Source organism: Capricornis sumatraensis, chromosome 1 (genome assembly GCF_032405125.1).
Source record: "Capricornis sumatraensis isolate serow.1 chromosome 1, serow.2, whole genome shotgun sequence".
NCBI lineage: Eukaryota > Metazoa > Chordata > Mammalia > Artiodactyla > Bovidae > Capricornis > Capricornis sumatraensis.
This window is the reverse complement of record NC_091069.1, coordinates 248,083,699-248,101,864: the sequence shown is the minus strand read 5'-3', so window position 1 is coordinate 248,101,864 and position 18,166 is coordinate 248,083,699. Positions and strand designations below refer to the sequence as shown.

Genomic DNA, 18,166 nt, shown 5'->3' with positions numbered 1-18,166 from the left:
GGTTAGGATGCTGTAGAGTGGGTAAAAGGGTGGGTATTTTACCTAATATGTCAGGGAACTGGCAGGTTTAGATCCAGAGATTCATGGTAAACAGTTGCTGTGGGGCTTGGTTAATTCTGGAAATTTTTGTCCTGTGACCTCGGTGTAGGATGCCACAACTGTGACCACAATGTAGGACTCCACACCTGTGACCTCGGTACAGGGCACACACCTGTGACCTCGGTGTAGGGCTCCACGCCTGTGACCTCGGTGTAGGGTACATGCCTGTGACCTCGGTGTAGGGCTCCACGCCTGTGACCTCGGTGTATGGCACACGCCTGTGACCTCGGTGCAGGGCACACGCCTGTGACCTGGGTATAGGGCTCCACACCTGTGACTTGGTGTAGGACTGCACACCTGTGACCAAGGTGTAGGGTGCACACCTGTGACCAAGGTGTAGGACTCCATGCCAGTAACCTCAGTGTAGGGCTCCACACCTGTATCTCAGTGTAGGGCTCCACGCCTGTGACCTGGGTGTAGAACTCCACACCTGTGACCTTGGTGTAGGATTCCACACCTGTGACCTTGGTGTAGGACTCCACGCCTGTGACCTTGGTGTAGGACTCCACGCCTGTGACCTTGGTGTAGGATTCCACACCTGTGACCTTGGTGTAGGACTCCACGCCTGTGACCTTGGTGTAGGGCTCCACACCTGTGACCAAGGTGTAGGACTCCACACCTGTGACCTTGGTGTAGGACTCCACGCCTGTGACCTGGGTGTGGGGCTCCACACCTGTGACCTTGGTGTAGGACTCCACACCTGTAATGTTGTAGGGCTCCACACCTGTGAACTCGGTGCAGGGCACACACCTGTGACCTCGGTGTAGGGCTCCACGCCTGTGACCTCGGTGTAGGGCTCCACGCCTGTGACCTCGGTGTAGGGCTCCACGCCTGTGACCTTGGTATAGGACTCCATGCCTGTGACCTTGGTGTAGGACTGCGCACCTGTGACCTTGGTGTAGGACTCCACACCTGTGACCTTGGTGTAGGACTCCACACCTGTGACCTCGGTGTAGGCGCCACAATTTATGTCTGTCAGACTCCTGCTCTCATTCACCTTGAAACAAGAAGCTCGTCCAGGAAGAGCTGATGTTTCCTCCCACACATTTCTAGACATGAGTGGGATGCTTCCTGCCCAGGGTTACATTGCGTCGTCTGCCTGACATAACTGCCCGTGATATCCTTTCACTCAGGCCTGACTCAGAAAGGGCCATCTTATTTTGTTTGGTTCTCCATCCTGTGTTCCCGTCTTTACAAGCTGAGTGGCTGGGTCTGAGCCTGGGTCTCATCCTCCCATGTCACTTCTGGGAAAATCAGAATTCTTACCCATTAATTATGGTACTAAGTGACAGGTAAAGATATCAGAGGTTATTGCAAAGGCAGGCAGTATGCCATGGCGAAGTGTCCATCGGCACGGACTACAAGCAGGTAACCAGCCTTCTCTGCAGTTTTCTTACATAGAACCCGGTGAGGGAAAACCCTGGCAAATGCCTGCACCTGCTCCTGCTGCAAAGATAGAGAAAGACCGCACTGTGATGCCATGCGGGACCGTGGTTACTACTGTCACTGCCGTGAAGACCAAGCCTCGCTTCGACGCAGGGAGGGCGTCCCCGCTGGGCTCTGGTGAGGCTCCTCCCCACAGAAAGTCTGCAGTCGTGCTCCCCGGTAAATGTCTTGCACCTATAAACTGCAGAGCACCGCAGACCGCAGGATCATTCGTGAGAAAAATCTCCTGGCACAGGAAGAAGGGTGACTGGCAAGCCTTCTGCATAGCTTTTTTTCTTTTAAGACAATTATCTTTCTATCTTTTCAGACGCAGGACAAGACAAAGCAAGGTTCAACCCTGCAGTGTATTCTGATACCAAAGTCAAGATATTAGATGAAATATCTCATTAAATTAAGTACGCCATGACATTTACATGGGGCAGCACTTTATCTTTAAACTTTAGATGTGAGTGGCCAGTGGGTAGTCTCATGTTAAAAATCGTTCATTCGGAGGCTTGACGCATAGTGGTTTCGGATCTAGCCAAATTCTGTACCTGTCCCCACATCCACCACCTTGGAGACAACTTCTGTAGAAGTGTATGATTTATTATTACTTTTTAATTTGTACTGTGTTCCTGCCTATACAGAAGTATTATCATGCCAGAATAAATCACTTGGCTCAGTTCTTGAATGAAAATCAGAACGTGAAATTCTGGCTTAATTCAAAGGTTTCTGAAATTTAAACCTAGGTTTCCAATGCCCCTTTGGGGGCATTCCTCCCCTCCCCCACAAAAAGAATAAGAGTGTGTTAAAAATATTTTAAGGTTTTCCTCTTACCTTTTCCAGCTGCATGAATATTTGGTTAGTAATAGATTTTTTAAGTTTATTTATTTTTTAATTGAAGGGTAATTGCTTTACAGAATTGTGTTGGTTTCTGCCAAACATCAACATGAATCAGCCATAGATATACACATGTCCCCTTGCTCTTGAACCTCCCTCCCACCTCCCTCCCCATCCCACCCCTCTAGGTTGTTACTGTTAGTTATATTTACGTATTTGGCTGTGCTGGGTCCTAGTTGTGGTATGGGGAATCTTTTGTTGCGGCATGTGGCATCTAGTTCCCTAACCAAGGCTCGATCCAGGGCCTCCTGCTTTGGGAGTGTAGAGCCTTAGCTGCTGGACCACCAGGGAAGCCCCCCAGGCTGCTTGAAGTAGAGCTGAAATGAGACATGATTTCACTTTCTGGTGACTGCAGAGTCAGACAGCTTTTGAAGGGCCGCTATAACCAGGATTTCTCCCGGCAGAGTCTCCCCTGAGGACACCTGTCAAGGTGAAGGTCATCGAGAAGGACATCTCGGTCCAGGCCATCTCCTGCCACGGTGCCCCCGTCAGCAAAACATTCTCTTCCTCAGACACAGGTAACGTGAGACCACTCGAGATGGTCCCCAGTCGGCTCCTTCAGGCTCTGCTTGCGAGCTCTCATCTGGTGAGAAGACGCATTTCCTTGTTAGAGTTTGGGGAAGAGTTGTTTTTTTTCAAGGATAAGTGAGGAGCCAGAAGAGCACGAGGGAAGTGGAAGTCAGTGGAAGACTGAGAGTGCCATTGGCATCCCTGCCCTAAGTTTTAGGGAGCTTGGACAGAAAAAGCAGAAAACCCAGCTCATGCCTCACTACGAAAAATGTATGACTGTTATTTTTCCTCTTGTTCAATGTGCCAGTTACCTGGATACCACAAAACAAGCAGGATTCAGGGATGTAACTGTAAAGACTTCTTTATTTTTTGTCTCTGGAAACCTCTGTAATAAGGTGGCATAAGTCACTCAGTCATGTCCAACTCTTTGCAACCCCTTGGACTGTAGCCCACCATGCTCCTCTGTCCATGGGGATTCTCCAGACAAGAATACTGGAGTGGGTTGCCATGCCCTCCTCCAGGGGATCTCCCCGACCAGGGATGGAACGTGGGTCTCTTACATCGCCTGCACTGGCAGGTGGGTTCTTTATCACTAACACCACCTGGGAAGCCCCTGTAACTGGGTTAGTGTCCCCAGAACTCGGGATGCAGGTTCTCACTTCCTGGTCGCTTGTGTCACTGCCATTGGGGTTAAATTTCCTCCCTTTGATCATCACACGTGACCAGCACTTTGAGAGGGAGCAGGCAGCTTCTCTCCAGCTCGCCCACAAGCCCCCGTGCACCGAGTCCTGTTTTTCTTTCCTTGTTAAGGTCGAGGATGGGATGGGAGGGGTGGGCAGGGGTCAGGCAGTGCTCCTTTGGTGGCTGCTATCTTGGGATGGCTGTGTGTTCTCAGAGCCTAGCAGGAGTGGAAAACTGCCTCTTCCCCGTGGGAGTTTCCCTGGCTCTATGGGAGCTGCAGGGTTCCCCCCGCAACAACAACTGCAGAATCCTCGGCAGAAGCAATACCCCTCCTTTGGCTGCTCCCGAGAGTCCTTGCTCAGCTCTGCCTTGTAGCATGGGGGCACCTTCACCCTGAGCGGGGTGCCTCTGCTATGGTTCCCCCGCTGGCCTAAGGGTGGTATCCCCAGCCCGCTCTGTGCAGCCAGGGACCCTGGAAGCTTTCTCAAGCATAGCTGACACCCAGATGGGCTCTCTGAGGATGGACGGAAGCTCTGGGCTTGGTACCACCACCCCCGTCCTGAGACTTGGGACTGACAGCGCAGCCATCTCCCGGGAGCCCTCGCCATGTTCCACTCTTCCCCTGGGGTGGGGGGTGGGGGGGCCGTCAGTGGCCACATAGGTCTCCACTGCTTGGTCCTTCACGACTGCATGGAAGTGGAGCATCTGTGGTCCACAGACTAAGGCCAAACTGAGAAAAAGCTCCTGCTGACATCCTGCCCCTTCACCCCATGTCCTTTTAATTGCCCCACAGCAGCGATTACCTGTGAGGTCCAGCAGCATCTCTGAGTGAGAGAGACCTGGCCGGGGGCTGCCTCCTGTCTTCCCCATTCCTCAAATGGAGACTGAAAAAGCAGCCCCCAGCTGAGACCTTGGGGGTATTTACCTGAAATAACACACACTGAGCTCTTTGCAGGGCTTGGGTCCGAGTTAAGCATTCCCTGGATGTTGGCCGGGGTGCAGGTAATTCTGGGGAGGAGCAGCCTCCGTGAACGGTCCCTCGACACCCTGAACAATAGCTTGTGTGTCCAAACCTCTTGGGAGGGCCAGGGAGTAGCTGCACTGCCCTTCAGAGTTCACATCTCCCCAGAGCTCCGAGGTTTCTGTTATCACCTCCACTGAGGCATCACTTCCATGCATTAAAATGCATGATGTGAGGGCCTCCTTGGTGGCTCAGTGGTAAAGAATCCCCCTGCCAATCAGGAGATGCTGGTTTGATCCCTGATCTGGAAAGATCCCACATGCTCCAGAGCCTGTGCGCTGCAGCTACAGAGCCTGTGCTGGAGACTAGCCCCCACTTGCCGCACCTGGAGAAAAGCCCAAGCAGCAGCAAAGCCAAAAATAAATAAACAAAATTATCGTTATTTTTTAGGTGCATGATGTGAAGCGTACACCTTGGTGAGTGTGTGTAAGCGCAGAGCCTCAGCTATAGACCAGAAACATTGCCTGTCCTGCGCATGAAGTTTCCCCAGAACCTGCCATGCCCATTGTAAAAAAAATTATTTATAAATTTTTAAATTATTATTTATTTTATTGACACACTGGGTCTTCGTTGCTACCCACGGGCTTTCTGTAGTTGCATTGCACAGGCTTCTTACTGCCGTGGCTTCTCTTGGTGCAGAGCACGGGCTCTAGAATCTGGGCTCAATAGTTGTGGCACACAAGCTCAGTTGGCCCGAGGCATGTGGAATCTTCCCAGACCAAGGATCAAACTGATGTCCCCTGCCTTGACAGGCAGCTTCTTATCCACTGGACCACATTCAGGGGTGAAGTCCCCTGTGCGCACTCTTACCTCCAGCCTTGCTTACCCACTTCTGAGACAGTGTGGAGTACTTGTGACAGGCCAGCTGCCCACAAAGCCCAAGCTAGTCACTCTCTGGCCCTTTACAGAAAACGTCTGCCAACCCCTCCTTAACGACCAGATCTGTTGCCCAGTCTTTGAAGTTCCTGTCGAAGTTCCAGGTTTTGCTAATGTGCCCGACCCTGCTCTTCCCCCGGCAGAGCTGCTGGTGCTGAACGGGGCTGACCCGGTGGCCGAAGTCGCCATCCGACAGCTCAGCGAGTCCTCGAAGCTGAAGCTCAAGTCCCCGAGGAAGAAGAGCACGATCATCATATCCGGGGTCTCCAAGGTGAGCCTCTCCTCCTCCCACGCCCGCCCCGCCCCGCCCCGCCCTCCACTTAACTCCAGAAAGTTCCACCCCCGGGAATGTCAGGTTGCCTGTGGGCTTGCTAGGTGGCTTCAGTCGTGTCCAACTCCTTGCACCCCCATGAACTGTAGCCCGCCAGGCTCCTCTCTCCTTGGGATTCTCCAGGGAAGAATACTGGAGTGGGTTGCATGTCCTCCCCCAAGCCATCTTCCTGATCCAGGGATCAAACCTGCATCTCTCAGGTCTCCTGCGTTGCAGGCAGGTTCTTTACCACTGAGCCACCCGGGAAATGTCAGATTGTGTTCCCCCAACAAGGGATTACTTGCGGTATTTTTGTTTACGCAGCTTATCCTGTTGAGGAAGGAACTTGACGGTTTCTGACCTGGGATGCTTTGGGTGTTGAGAGGTTGGTGAATCATTTGAAGAAAAATTACTGAAAGAGAAAGACCGAGATGAGGTCAGCTCCCCTTCGGGACAGGACCTCCACCCCCATCACCAAGCCGTCTTGGGGAACTTTCACTTTACACATGACTCATTTCCAAACGCTTCCTTTTGCAATGAATGTTTATGCCTCCTGCAGTCAGAGAAATGAAGCTTGTTTTAAAACACACCCCCGCCCCATGCCTTCCTTGTGCTGCTCTGTGACCTTAGTCCAGAGTGGATGGCAGGCTCGAGGCATCCCATGTGGACATCCCCTGGCAGGCCAGGCTACGGGAGAGGCCAGCCCCTCTGGGCAAGGGCCAGGTGACAGTCCCTTACTCTTTTTAACCTTTCAGAATGAGCAAAGAAAATGTGAGTGATGGAGGGGCAGGTGGGGAATTTAGTAGTTGGAAGGGGACAAGGAGGAAGATGAATTTTTGGACACGGCAGGTGGCTTGATTTCATGAGGGCATAAGAGGGTGGCCAAGAGGGCATGCTGAGAACTGAGCCCCTGGCTCTTGGGAAAGGGGCCATAACAGGTCCTGGGAGGTGCTAGGGGCGAGTCACCAATGTGGCAATTACACCCAGGGTGTGGGTGGCCTTGGAAACCGTCTTCCAAGAGCCCGGTGATGCCTCTGGGTTTCCTGCACGCACTTCCAGAAGCAGCCAGGAGGGGGCGATAGCATCTCTGGAAGCACCTGGCTCAGTTCAGTAGTTGGGTTTTCTTTAGGATTAATAAATGAGTGAACGTACTTCCCTGGTGGCCCAGTGGTTAGGACTCCGAGTTTCCACTGCAGGGGGGAGGGGTTCCATCCCCGGGGCAGGGGTTCCATCCCTGGGGCAGAGGTTCCATCCCTGGGGCAGGGAACTGAGATCCCACATGCCAAGCGGTGTGACCAAAAGCAAAACTATACCAGCCTAAAAACCAAAAAATAAGAATGAGGGTGGAAGTGTTAGTCACTCAGTCATGTCTGACCCTCTGTGACCCCATGGACTATAGCCTGCCAGGGTCCTCTGTCCATGGGATTCTCCAGGCAAGAATACTGGAGTGGGTTGCCATTTCTTCCTCTAGAGGATGTTTGCAACCCAGGGATTGAACTCACATCTCCATCACCGGCAGGCGGATTCTTTACTGCTGAGCCGCCAAGAAAGCCCCATTTTTTACTGAAGGTCAAATTGTCCCAGATTAAATCAGTGGGCATTTCTGACTTGGGTCAGAAAAGGCAGTTGTCAGCGGTCACTAAACAGACTGTGTGCCACCTCTGCACCCACACAGGGTGCTTTTTCCCAGATTCCCCCAGCCTGGCACTTCAGGCTGACCCTCTGCCTTGGGAGACCTGTGTCCACTGATTCTCAGCTTCCTTAGCTGTTTCCTTGGAGGGCCGGGCACCTTCGGACGCTGAAACTACCCCCACGGCTGTGTGTGTGGGGCTGCCAAGGCTCCTCCAGCTCACTGCTCCTCTCGAGTATCCTGGCATCTTCCTCACCCTGACTTTGTCTCTTATCCCCGGACAGACCTCACTATCTCAGGACAGTGACGCAGCCCTGATGCTGGACTACGCAGCCTCCATGGATGGTGCCCACCAAGAGGATGCCCCCCAGGACCAGCCGAAGGGGCCTGTGACCTCTGCCCCACCCGAGGAGGAGGCCCCAGTGGGGACCCTACCGGTTCTGGAGCCCCAGGAGATAGAGCTAGACTCCTGGGACTTGGAGAAGGAGCCACCGGCTGGGGCGTGGGGTGGCCAGGCCCTGCAGGACCCCGAAGGGGACGAGTTGTCTGAGAGCTCCCTGAGTGTGTCGGAGTTGGAGCCAGCCGCTGCCAAGAAGCATAAAGGTACCCGCCCCTCCCCACCCCTCCCTGCCCACCTCGGCCCTGCTCCCTGCCACTCCCCTCCGCCAGTCCGTGGCTTTGGTCTCCTGCTGGTTTCCAGACTGAAATTCGGTTCTCAGCCTCTGCTCTCTTTCCCTTCTCCTCTACAAGGGCACCCTACCCCTGCACCCCCACGCCTACAAAAACACCTGCACTCAATGTTTGAGCCCCTTTCGAGCCCATGGGCAGGGCTGGGGGCACGTTCAGGACCCTTCTGAGTGTGAGCGGCCAGGTCATCTCTCTGTGTTCTTGGGGCCACTTGGTGTTCATGGCTAGAGGCACCCTGTTCTCTGTCTGTGCACCCTCCTCCTGGGGGTAGAACCATCCAGAGCATGGAGAGGGGCCTCCAGGAGCCACACACCACGATGGAGCCAAGGAGACCAGCCGGGTCAAGACTGGGGTCCCCTCAGCTGCACAGAAGGGCTCCTCTGCACTTGCATGCCTCTCAGACGCTTCCCTCCAACTGAAACCAAACCAGACCTCCCCACTCAGCCCTGGCAGGACCCACGGGGAGAGAGCTCTCTAGAAAATTAGCCAATTCGCTTAACACATGTGTGGAGGTGAGGTAATCACTGTATGAGAATAAGCGACTGTTTCGCATTAGCACTAAAAGAGGGCTTTAAATCTGTACATTTCTTCAGTGTGCAGTTTAACCCAGACAGCGCTTTGGCACGATGGTGACCTGAAGATACTTGGCAAGAGAATTTAGCCCAGAGGTTCGGCCAGCTCTAGATGTGAGGCTTCAAGACTCGCTGAGTCTCAGCTCCCTCCTGTATGCACAGGGATGTACCTACTGCAGGTGGCCGCCTCCCGAGAACCCCACCGGCCGGGCGGTTATAGGAGGTCCCGGTGCGGAGCATGGGACAGGAGAGCCGAGGCAGGGGCTGGGGCCAATCCGGGAGTCCTGGGTGCAGCTCGGTCCCGGCTCCTCGGTGAGGGTAGATATTAGGGATCTCACGGGTTGAGAACCGTGGTCAGGGGCTCTGCCTTCTGCTCCTTTGTTCTTGGTGCCATGGACCAGTGCAGTGATCCCTGCTTGGGGCAATCGTGTCCCCTCCCCAGGGGATGCCGGATGTAGCTGGAGAATTTCAATTGTCATAGCTGGGAGTTGGGGGCGCTGCTGGCTTCAGCCAGGTCGAGGCCAGGGGTGCCGCTCATCACACCTTGGGGCACAGGACAGCCCCGGTATCCTTGGGATGGAGCTGGAGAGCCCTCCCCATTCGATTCCTGTCTCTCCCCCTTGACCCACTGCCGCAGATCAGATCGGGATAGATGGGGGAGGAGGCAGAAGTGAGAAGAGGAGGGGAGAGAAAGGAGAGGATTCCTGGGTGTGGTTCCAGACCCTGAGATGAAGATCAGACTCCATCTGCCCCCTGCCCAGTGTTGAGACCTTATCCCCAGGGCCCTGTCGGGTGACCAGGAGTGGCATGGGGAGCGGTGACCTGAGCACTGGCTCTGTGGTGGCTTCCTGGCTTCTGTTGTGGAAAAGGTGGCCTGGTTGTTGGTCCACAGCCCGGCATGCACCAGCCCCCGCCCCCCGTCCCCGGCGTCTTGGGGCCAGAGCCGCCCAAGGGGGCTCACCTGGACCTAAGGCAGGCAGGTGGGCGCTGGGCAGTGGACACACGGGGAACAGGTGGGTGCCCAACAGACCAGCAGCCGTCCGTCTGCTCTTCTCACAGAAGCTGACCCTGCCTCCTGCCCTCAGTCCATTCTGAAAGGCTGAGCCTCGCCAACCCAGGTGCATTAGGAGACCGCTGTTCCCTCCTCCCTCCCTCCCTCTGCCGGTCCTCCCAGGGAGCGCTCTCCCTACAGTGTGTGTGTCCTTGCTGTGTCCTGGCTCCCTGCTTCTCTCCCGTGACTGGCGGGATGGGTGACACCCTCATCCCTGGGGACCTGGAGCCCACAGATGTGCTGGCCCTGCACTCTGAGCCCTGGCGGGTGGCGCTGGGCTCACAGGACGCACCTCACTCCTAGGGCTTCACAGACCCAGGATGTTTTAAAGGGACCCATTTGGTAGCACTTAAGGAAAGTACTTTATATTCCAGTGTTATCTGAGAGATCTGTTGTCAGAACCTTAGATGATTCTGCGTTGTGCAGATAGTTGCTGTCTTCCACCAAAACTGGTGACAAGGAGGCAGCTCTCCTTTTTAAACTAAAAACCAGTTTTCAGATTAAGAACCGCCTATGTCTCCTGGCATGGGAGGAAGTTAGCTTTCCGAGACCTGCCTGCCTGTTAGAATTCCCCTGGAATTCTGCTGATTGGAAATCTGCTTACTGTGATGATGCAGCCAAGACAGGAAGTGCATTCCTCAAACTAGTTTTATTTTTAGCGTAACAAAGCCCTGGTGTGCTTATACCACACTGCGAACACGCTTAAGACAAACCAGACTTAGAAGTGGCTAAGATGGTACATTTTATGTCTGTTTTACCACAAGTCAGAACAAAAGCATTGGTGGAGACTTTGAAAAATATTCGAAAGTAAGACAAACCAACCAACGTCCTGCTCAGTAACGTCCTATGTTGTGTGATGTAAATGCTTCAAACTCTTACCGTCTCGCATTCTGATTTTGCTGTTGCAAACTTTTCTTTTCACTTCTTCCTTTTCTCCATCTCCTGCTCATCCCCTTTAACTTAAGAGGATCGCTATGCCAACCAGAGTTAATTGCCTACACAGTAAGTTATTTTTGTTTTATATATATTTTTTAAATTAAGAATAGTCTTGCTATGAGGAAAGCAGATAATCCTAACTGAGCTGGAAGTTAAATAACCTCCCCACTTCCTTATTCCTCCCATCCCTTCCCAGTTTGACCTTCCCAGGATGCTAGTTTCCCCCCCTTCCTCCTTCAAAGTGCCCTGGTCAGGTGGTAGAAGACCAGCATCTCAGGGAAAGACAGAACTGTGTTAGCTGATGTGACGACACCACCTCGCCGAGAAATACAGACAGACCAGCTTCCATAACTGTCCTTGGTTCTAAAAGGTAGTCATTCCTATGAATGGGCTGTCTATGGTTCCCCTCAAAATCTAGAGCTGTCCTTTGGGTAGCAAACTGCAACTTACAAGTTTACTTTTGGTCACTGTTCCCCTGTCTGTAAGATGTTGGGACACATTTTTCCGTGAATGATTTATGTCAGTTAAACTGTGGAAACAACCAGGAATAAAGTGGGGAGTATCTGCAACATTAAATAGAATAATTATTTTTAATTCCTTCATATATGAGTTTATGGGGTTTCTCGGGAGGGGGTGCCAGTGGTAAAGAATACACCTGTCAATACACCTGCCAATGTAGGAGACACAGGTTCAATCCCTGGGAGAAGGGAATGGCAACCCATTCCAGTATTCTTGCATGGGAAATCCCATGAACAGAGGAGCCTGGCAGGCTACAGTCCATAGGGTCGCAAAAGAGTTGGACACAACTGAGCAACTGAACAGCGTGTTTATACTTGAGCCTTATGTGTATATATATATATATTTTTTTTTTTTTTTTATTAACCTTGCTGGTGGAGAAGGCAATGGCATCCCACTCCAGTACTCTTGTCTGGAAGATCCCATAGACGGAGGAGCCTGGTAGGCTGCAGTCCATGGGGTCCTGAAGAATCGGACACGACTGAGCGATTTCACTTTCACTTTTCACTTTCATGCATTGGAGAAGGAAATGGCAACCCACTCCAGTGTTCTTGCCTGGAGAATCCCAGGGACGGGAGCCTGGTGGGCTGTCATTTATGCGGTCTCACAGAGGCAGACATGACTGAAGCAACTTAGCAGCAGCAACCTTGCTGGAACCAGGGAAAGATTTTTTTTTTCTCTTCTTGGTGCCATCTAAGATTTTGGTTATTTGCCTTAAATTTCTTGTAACCCATTTTCACATTTGACCTTCAGGCATCTTTAAGATCAGGAGTGAGGTCTGAGCCGTGCTTCCTGCCCGTCAGGTGAATGAGGTGGGCTTGTTAAATCCGAACAGCCCCACTCCATTGCCCCATGGTTGTGAGTTCCCCCATCAGCAAAGAGTGACAGATTCTGGGGCCCGGGGAAAGTGTGACCTTCCAAACTAGAGTTCTTGTGTCATCGGGGTTCTCCAGGGAAACAGAATCTATTGGTTCTAGGTTTCAAGGATCTAGTTTGTGTGGGTGAGTCTGGAACCTGCAGGGCAGACAGGAGCTGATGCCGCAGTCTTGAGGCAGAATCTCTGCCCAGGGATCCCTCCTCTTTGTTCTCAGTTGATTGGATGAAGGCCATGCACGTCACCTGGGGTATCTCCTAGGGCTCAGGCACAGATGGGAGACTTGGACCACACGGACAGGGGCTTCCCAGCAACACTCAGCTCAGTGCCGGATGGAGTCGCTGGGCACGCTGGGCAAACTGACACAGAACACTGGGTGCCAGTGTGCTGATCATGGTGGCTCTGAATGGTCCTGCCTCCCTGCAAAGAAGAGTCACTTGCCCGCCCGAGCTACGACCTACCGTGCTGCGGCCGCATCAGCATCCACCAAGCGCACCCGTGGCTGTGTCCATCCCCAGTTATTTTCCCCGCAGGTCACTGTGCTTGAGTGACCAAGTTTCGACAGACAATCACATGGAATAACCTCGGCTTGTACTGGTCCTTCTTCACATGTGATGAGTTAAACTGCGGAGCCTGGAGAAGGGCTCACAGTGCTGGAATATTCTGTGCTCCTCAGGCCACCGGCATGCCTTTCATCACGCCCGGAAGCCTATCCAAGTCCCTGCCAAAGAACTGCTCAATTCCACCCTCCAGAGGACTCCCCGGTGGCAGTGTGGGAGACCAGCCCTCCAGATGCCCGCCGGCCACCTCCAGTTCAGATGCATCCTCAGCAGCACAGAGGAGCCAAGCTTTGCAGGACAGAGCATGTCCCTCTCTGAGTCTTTACTTCCTTATTTGTAAGCAAGAGATGAGAGCGCCCTCAGAGGTGGCTGGGAAACGTAACCTGGGCTGCAGCTTGTAGAGGTGCAAACCTCAGTCTCGCCCCTCATGAGACCATCCTCTGTCCAAAAAGCTGATGTCCCCAGAGAAGCCATGACAAGTCATGTCAAGTTAGGGGTTGATCTGCACCAGAGCATATGTGGCAGCATCCGGTTCTGCACTGACGCCGAGCAGGCAAAGTTAACAACAGAGCCCACCTGCTCCAGAGGGTGGAGGATGAGGACCAGAAACCGCGCGTGTGCCTGGCAGGGAGAGCAGTGTGATCTTCCACCCGGTGTCCAGGGTTCAAGGATACAGGAGGACGCGGCTGCCGTTTCAGGATCCTCCTCCTAAGTCAGATCTTCCGCTTTCCCGTCTCGTCTGTGTTAGATCCTGGGGGTGGCTGAAACAGAGCTCCAGAGGTGAGGTACTTTAAACAACAGAGACTGCTTCTCTGAGTTCCAGAGGCTGGAAGTCCAAGATCAAGGTGTGGGCAGGGCTGGTTGCTCCTGTGGCTGGGAAGGAGGGTCTGTCCCAGCCACTCCCCCAGCTTTGGGGTGGGGGGGATTGCTGACAACATAGCATATTGCCTCTTGGCTCGTAGATTGCACCTTGAGCTCTGCCTTCACCTTCACGTGGCGTTTCCCAGGGTGCCTCTGTTCAAACTTCTGCTTCTTATAAGGAGCCCAGTCATACTTGATTAGCACCTGTCCTAATGACCTTGCTATAACTGAATCACCAATGTCATGACCATCTCTCTAAATAAGGTCACATTCTGAGGACCTGGGTTTAGGACCGCAGCATAAGAATTCTGGATGGACAAGAAGCAAACCGTGACACCGCCCCCACTCACACCTCAGACCCTGGCTCCAAACCCCGGATGGGATTTCAGCACAGGGACACGTGTGAAATGGGCTTTGTGGATGGAGTGTTCGAGGGGAGGTTCTCTTACTGCTGGCTTCCACATCGCTAGGTCTGCAGCTGGCCTGGGGGACAGACCAGTCTGCTCCCCTCCCCACACCTCCATTCCCTGTCCACCACCCCAGGGAGATGGGAATGGGAAGTGGGATTAGAGTCTAGATTAACCAGATGGGTCCCTCGGACCTCCCTCCCTCTCCTCTGTTCTGATGTGACAGCCCCACATTTACATGCTATTTGAGGAGCTGAAGCCTGTGTGCTGCGGTCCATGGGGTCGCAAAAAGTCGGACATGACTGAGTGACTGTAAGCTTAACCCAGAGCAGCTACCTGTAGACCGGAAACACCTCCTAAGTGCCTCCCACCCCAACCCAAGGGAACCTGGCCAGGCTGGGAGCCTCCGGGACATTTCAATCCCTAGGTCATTAGCCATCAGGCGTCACTGTATCCACCCCACTGGCCACACTCCAGAGTCAGGCCCCAGGGCTGGTGGTGACTCCTGCCATCACGCACCCTGCCTGGTGGCTTCTTTGAGATACGCTGCATCTTCCAGGGATTAGAATGGATCCGGGAATGGACCGCTGAGGTCCAGGGAGCAGCCAGTCAGGCCCGTTGACTTGGAGTAAAGCCACTGAGACTTACATTCACCTTTCTGCTTTGTCCCCCTTCCAGCCTTCCTCAAGCCCCCACACACCACCTCCCAACTTTGGTGGTGGTGGTGGTTTAGTCACTAAGTCATGTCTGACTCTTGCGACCCATGGACTGTAGCCCGCCAGGCTCCTCTGTCCGTGGGATTTTCCAGGCAAGAATACTGGAGTGGATTGCCATTTCTCAAACTCATGTCCATTGAGTCGGTGATGCCATCCAACCTTCTCATCCTCTGTGTATATATATATTTACAAGTATATAGATATTTTTATATATTTGCAATTATATATACTTGTAATAATTGTAAATATATACATATAATACATATAATTATGAATATATATAACTATAAATATATATATATATATATACACACACACACAGAGGATGAAATGGTTGGATGGCATCACCAACTCAATGGACATGAGTTTGAGGAAACTCTGGGAGTTGGTGATAGACAGGGAGGCCTGGCGTGCTACAATCCATGGCGTCTCAAAGAGTCAGATACGACTGAGGGACTGAACTGAACTGACTGATGTATATATGTATATCCTATTCAGCCTTCTTGGAAGGTGATTGTATCCAAAGAGAAAATCAAAACAAGTCTTTGGGGGCAGCTTTGACCGAATGAAATACAGCCCATTTCTCTTGAGCTTCCGCACAGAAGCTCCTAAGTTTTCAAGTTATATGGCTAATATCAAAATCAAATGTCTTCCTACATTTATCATAGTGTTTCAGTTCCCGTGGTGGTTTCTCTGTCTCTCTGTCCCACCTCTCAGTCCGCAGGAATGGCTGCACTTTTTATTTGGAGCAGCCAGTCAGGAGAGGAGACCCATCCATTCTGGGCAGAGCAAGTAGGACAGGCATCCTTAAGTTCAGGTCCAGGGTGTGGCCTCTGAAATTCACGGGATTGCTGCCTTCCCCACAGTCAGTGCTGATCCTGCAAAGGTCTGCGGACAAGACTGGGTCAGATTTCACAACTGGCTGAACGTTTCAGCGAGAAGAGCAAAGTGTTGCTCTCGGGCCTCCCGTTTGGATAAAGCCAGATGGTTTCTGCATATGTTACAGCTTTTGAAGTACTCGCTGGATCTGTCATGAAAAGAATGAATTGCCAGATTAGCTATAAAGCTCCTCACTGGGAACGTCAAGCCATTCCTCTTTCAAAGTCCTTAACTCCTACATGCAAATGGTCATGGGTTTCACAGCCTGACTGGAAAGGACCCTGTTGGGCCTTGTTCACAGGGTGTTAAACTAGTTTGTGGAAGTGAAAGCAGGTTAGTGGGCTCTGTCCCGTTGCTGTGGTAGCTGGCCTTTGACCTTTAAGGAACCATCGCCGTTGAAATCATTGCTGCTGCTATCTTTTTTCTATTTCACGTTCCATCATTTTACGTCGAATACGCATAGGTTGGAACAGGCAAAATTGAGGTTCTGTAGATCAAAAGTGATCAAGTAACAGACATTTCATGTGACTTAGCTTGATAGACGCATACTGGATCTGGAATTATAAAAGCTCTTCCTCCCCCAAAGAATAAGTGTTATTTAACTTTCCTAAGGGGCTTCCCAGCTGGCTCAGCAGTAAAGAATCCACCTGCCCCAGTGCAGGAGATGCAGGTTTGATCCCTGGGTCGGGAAGATCCCCTGGAGAAGGAAATGGCAACCCACTGCAGTATTCTTGCCTGGGAAATCCCATGGACAGAGGAGCCTGTCGGGCTACAGTCGACAGGGTCGCAAAGAGTCGGACACGACTCGGGGACTAAACAACTTTCCTAAGAAGGTGAAAATCATTTCTGTCAGAGTCCTTAATTTGGTTTTAATATCGGAGCACCCTTCCCTGCTCTGCTACTTATACTGTTCCTCATGACAAGGAGTGGGTAGGGCTGGGGGACCCCTTAAAGTCAGAGATCTGAGTGCCTTCCCTGGGAATGGATTCCAAGGGACAGTCCAGCCCGCTGCCCCTACTCTCATGTTTTAAGCTGCTCTGCTCACTACGGCTTGGGAGCTCTTGTGTGGCCTGACCCAGCTACCTTTCTGCGCTTGCAGTCACAGGCTGCCTGTGTTAGTCACTGGAGCTGCCTTCTCTCCTTCCCTCCCGGGCACGTCCCAGCCTCTCGCCACAGCCCTCTGACCCTGTGCCTTGCTCTTTCAGGAGGAATTTTAAGGAAGGGTGCCAAGCTCTTCTTCCGCCGGCGGCACCAGCAGAAAGACCCCGGCCTGAGCCAGTCGCACAACGACCTTGTGTTCCTGCAGCAGCCTGATGGGGCGCGGAGGAAGGGGGTGACGCTCTCCCGGATCCTGAACAAGAAGCTGCTCTCCAGGCACCGGGGCCAGAGCACCCTGAATGGCGCCCCCTCGGACCCCTGCCCGTAGGCCGGTGCCCCCTCTCTGGGTAAGCTGCAGGTGTGGATCCACCATCACCACCTGCCGGGATACGGCCACAGGGCCAGCGAGCTGCTGGACGGCCGCCCTGTCCACCATCTAGCTGGGGTTTTCCCAACCATTTTGTCTTTTAAAGGGGAAAAAAAAAAAAAAAAACAGTCTCTATCCAGGAGGTTTCCCTGAAGAGAACCTGCAAAGCCCAGTTTGCCACCAGAAGCCAGGGGACCCGAAGACTCCACCGTTTGTGCTCACAGCTGAGAACTGAAGTTAAATGGGACGATACTTCCTGTGCGAGCTGTGGAACTCACTGTAAGGGGCTGTGGATGGGCAGCTGGGGAAACGAGCTCGGTCCTCCGCGCTCTAACCTTGGTTGGTGCCTGGACCACGTAGCAAAGGGGGCGGTCCCTCCATGCTGTCACTGTGAATGGAATGGATGGGTCACCTCTCCTGATTGGCTACTCAGAGTAAAAAGTGCGGGTGCCCCTGAGGACTGATAGGAGGGACACGGGCAAACAGAGAAATCACCGCAGTAACGGAAACACTGACAAATGTAGGAAGACACTTGCCTTTGGTATTAGCCATATAACTTGAAAAATTATGCAAATACTAAATATATCCTATGCATATTATGCTGAACACTTTTCTAAGTTTACTTTGAGCCTATTTGCAAGTAGGAGATATGTAAATCCTTACATGGTTTTACATTTTCCTGAATAGCGTCGGAAGCTATAATAATACCAACAGAGCAGTCAACACACGGAATGTTTTCCCTGCCGTCTGCTGTCCGGGCTCACAGGAGAGCAGCCAGCCCGTCAGATGAAGTCAGGAGCAATAAGCCACAGACACAAGGTTGTGTTCACCATACATACGTGGTTTTTCTTTAGTTCAAGGTTTTGCCAAATATTGCCAACAGCTGAAACAAAGTACTATCAGGGCAAAGGAGGAAATCATTTTATGTCTCAGGTGTGAGTCTTAGGGATGGAAGTTTAATAACAAATGAGCCAAACATACGTCAGATTTCTTTTATGAGCTTTTCAGAATGCTACTGTGAACGGTGCTCAGCTGCTCTTGGGAGGCCCTTGTTTTAATTTCCAGTGGAAAAAAAGAGTGAGCTTGGCACGCGATGTTAGTACCCTATGGATCTTCCAAACTACCTTCCTCATCAATTCGCCTTTCCCCTGGGGGGAACCACGTTCCTCATCCGTGAGCCCATCCCCTGG

At 52.3% G+C, this 18,166-nt stretch overlaps 1 protein-coding gene across 1 annotated transcript in view; it reads left to right on the top strand.

Annotated features, from left to right (window-relative positions):
* Window positions 1-17,493, top strand: part of C2CD2 (C2 calcium dependent domain containing 2) — a 60,369-nt gene extending 42,876 nt beyond the window's left edge. The window contains exons 10-14 of the mRNA XM_068979773.1: window positions 1,488-1,662; window positions 2,829-2,942; window positions 5,656-5,783; window positions 7,737-8,055; window positions 16,717-17,493. Coding sequence (XP_068835874.1) covers window positions 1,488-1,662; window positions 2,829-2,942; window positions 5,656-5,783; window positions 7,737-8,055; window positions 16,717-16,937 — 957 coding nt within the window. The 3' untranslated portion in view covers window positions 16,938-17,493. The remainder of the gene's footprint in view (window positions 1-1,487; window positions 1,663-2,828; window positions 2,943-5,655; window positions 5,784-7,736; window positions 8,056-16,716) is intronic.
* Window positions 17,494-18,166: the final 673 nt, after the last annotated feature.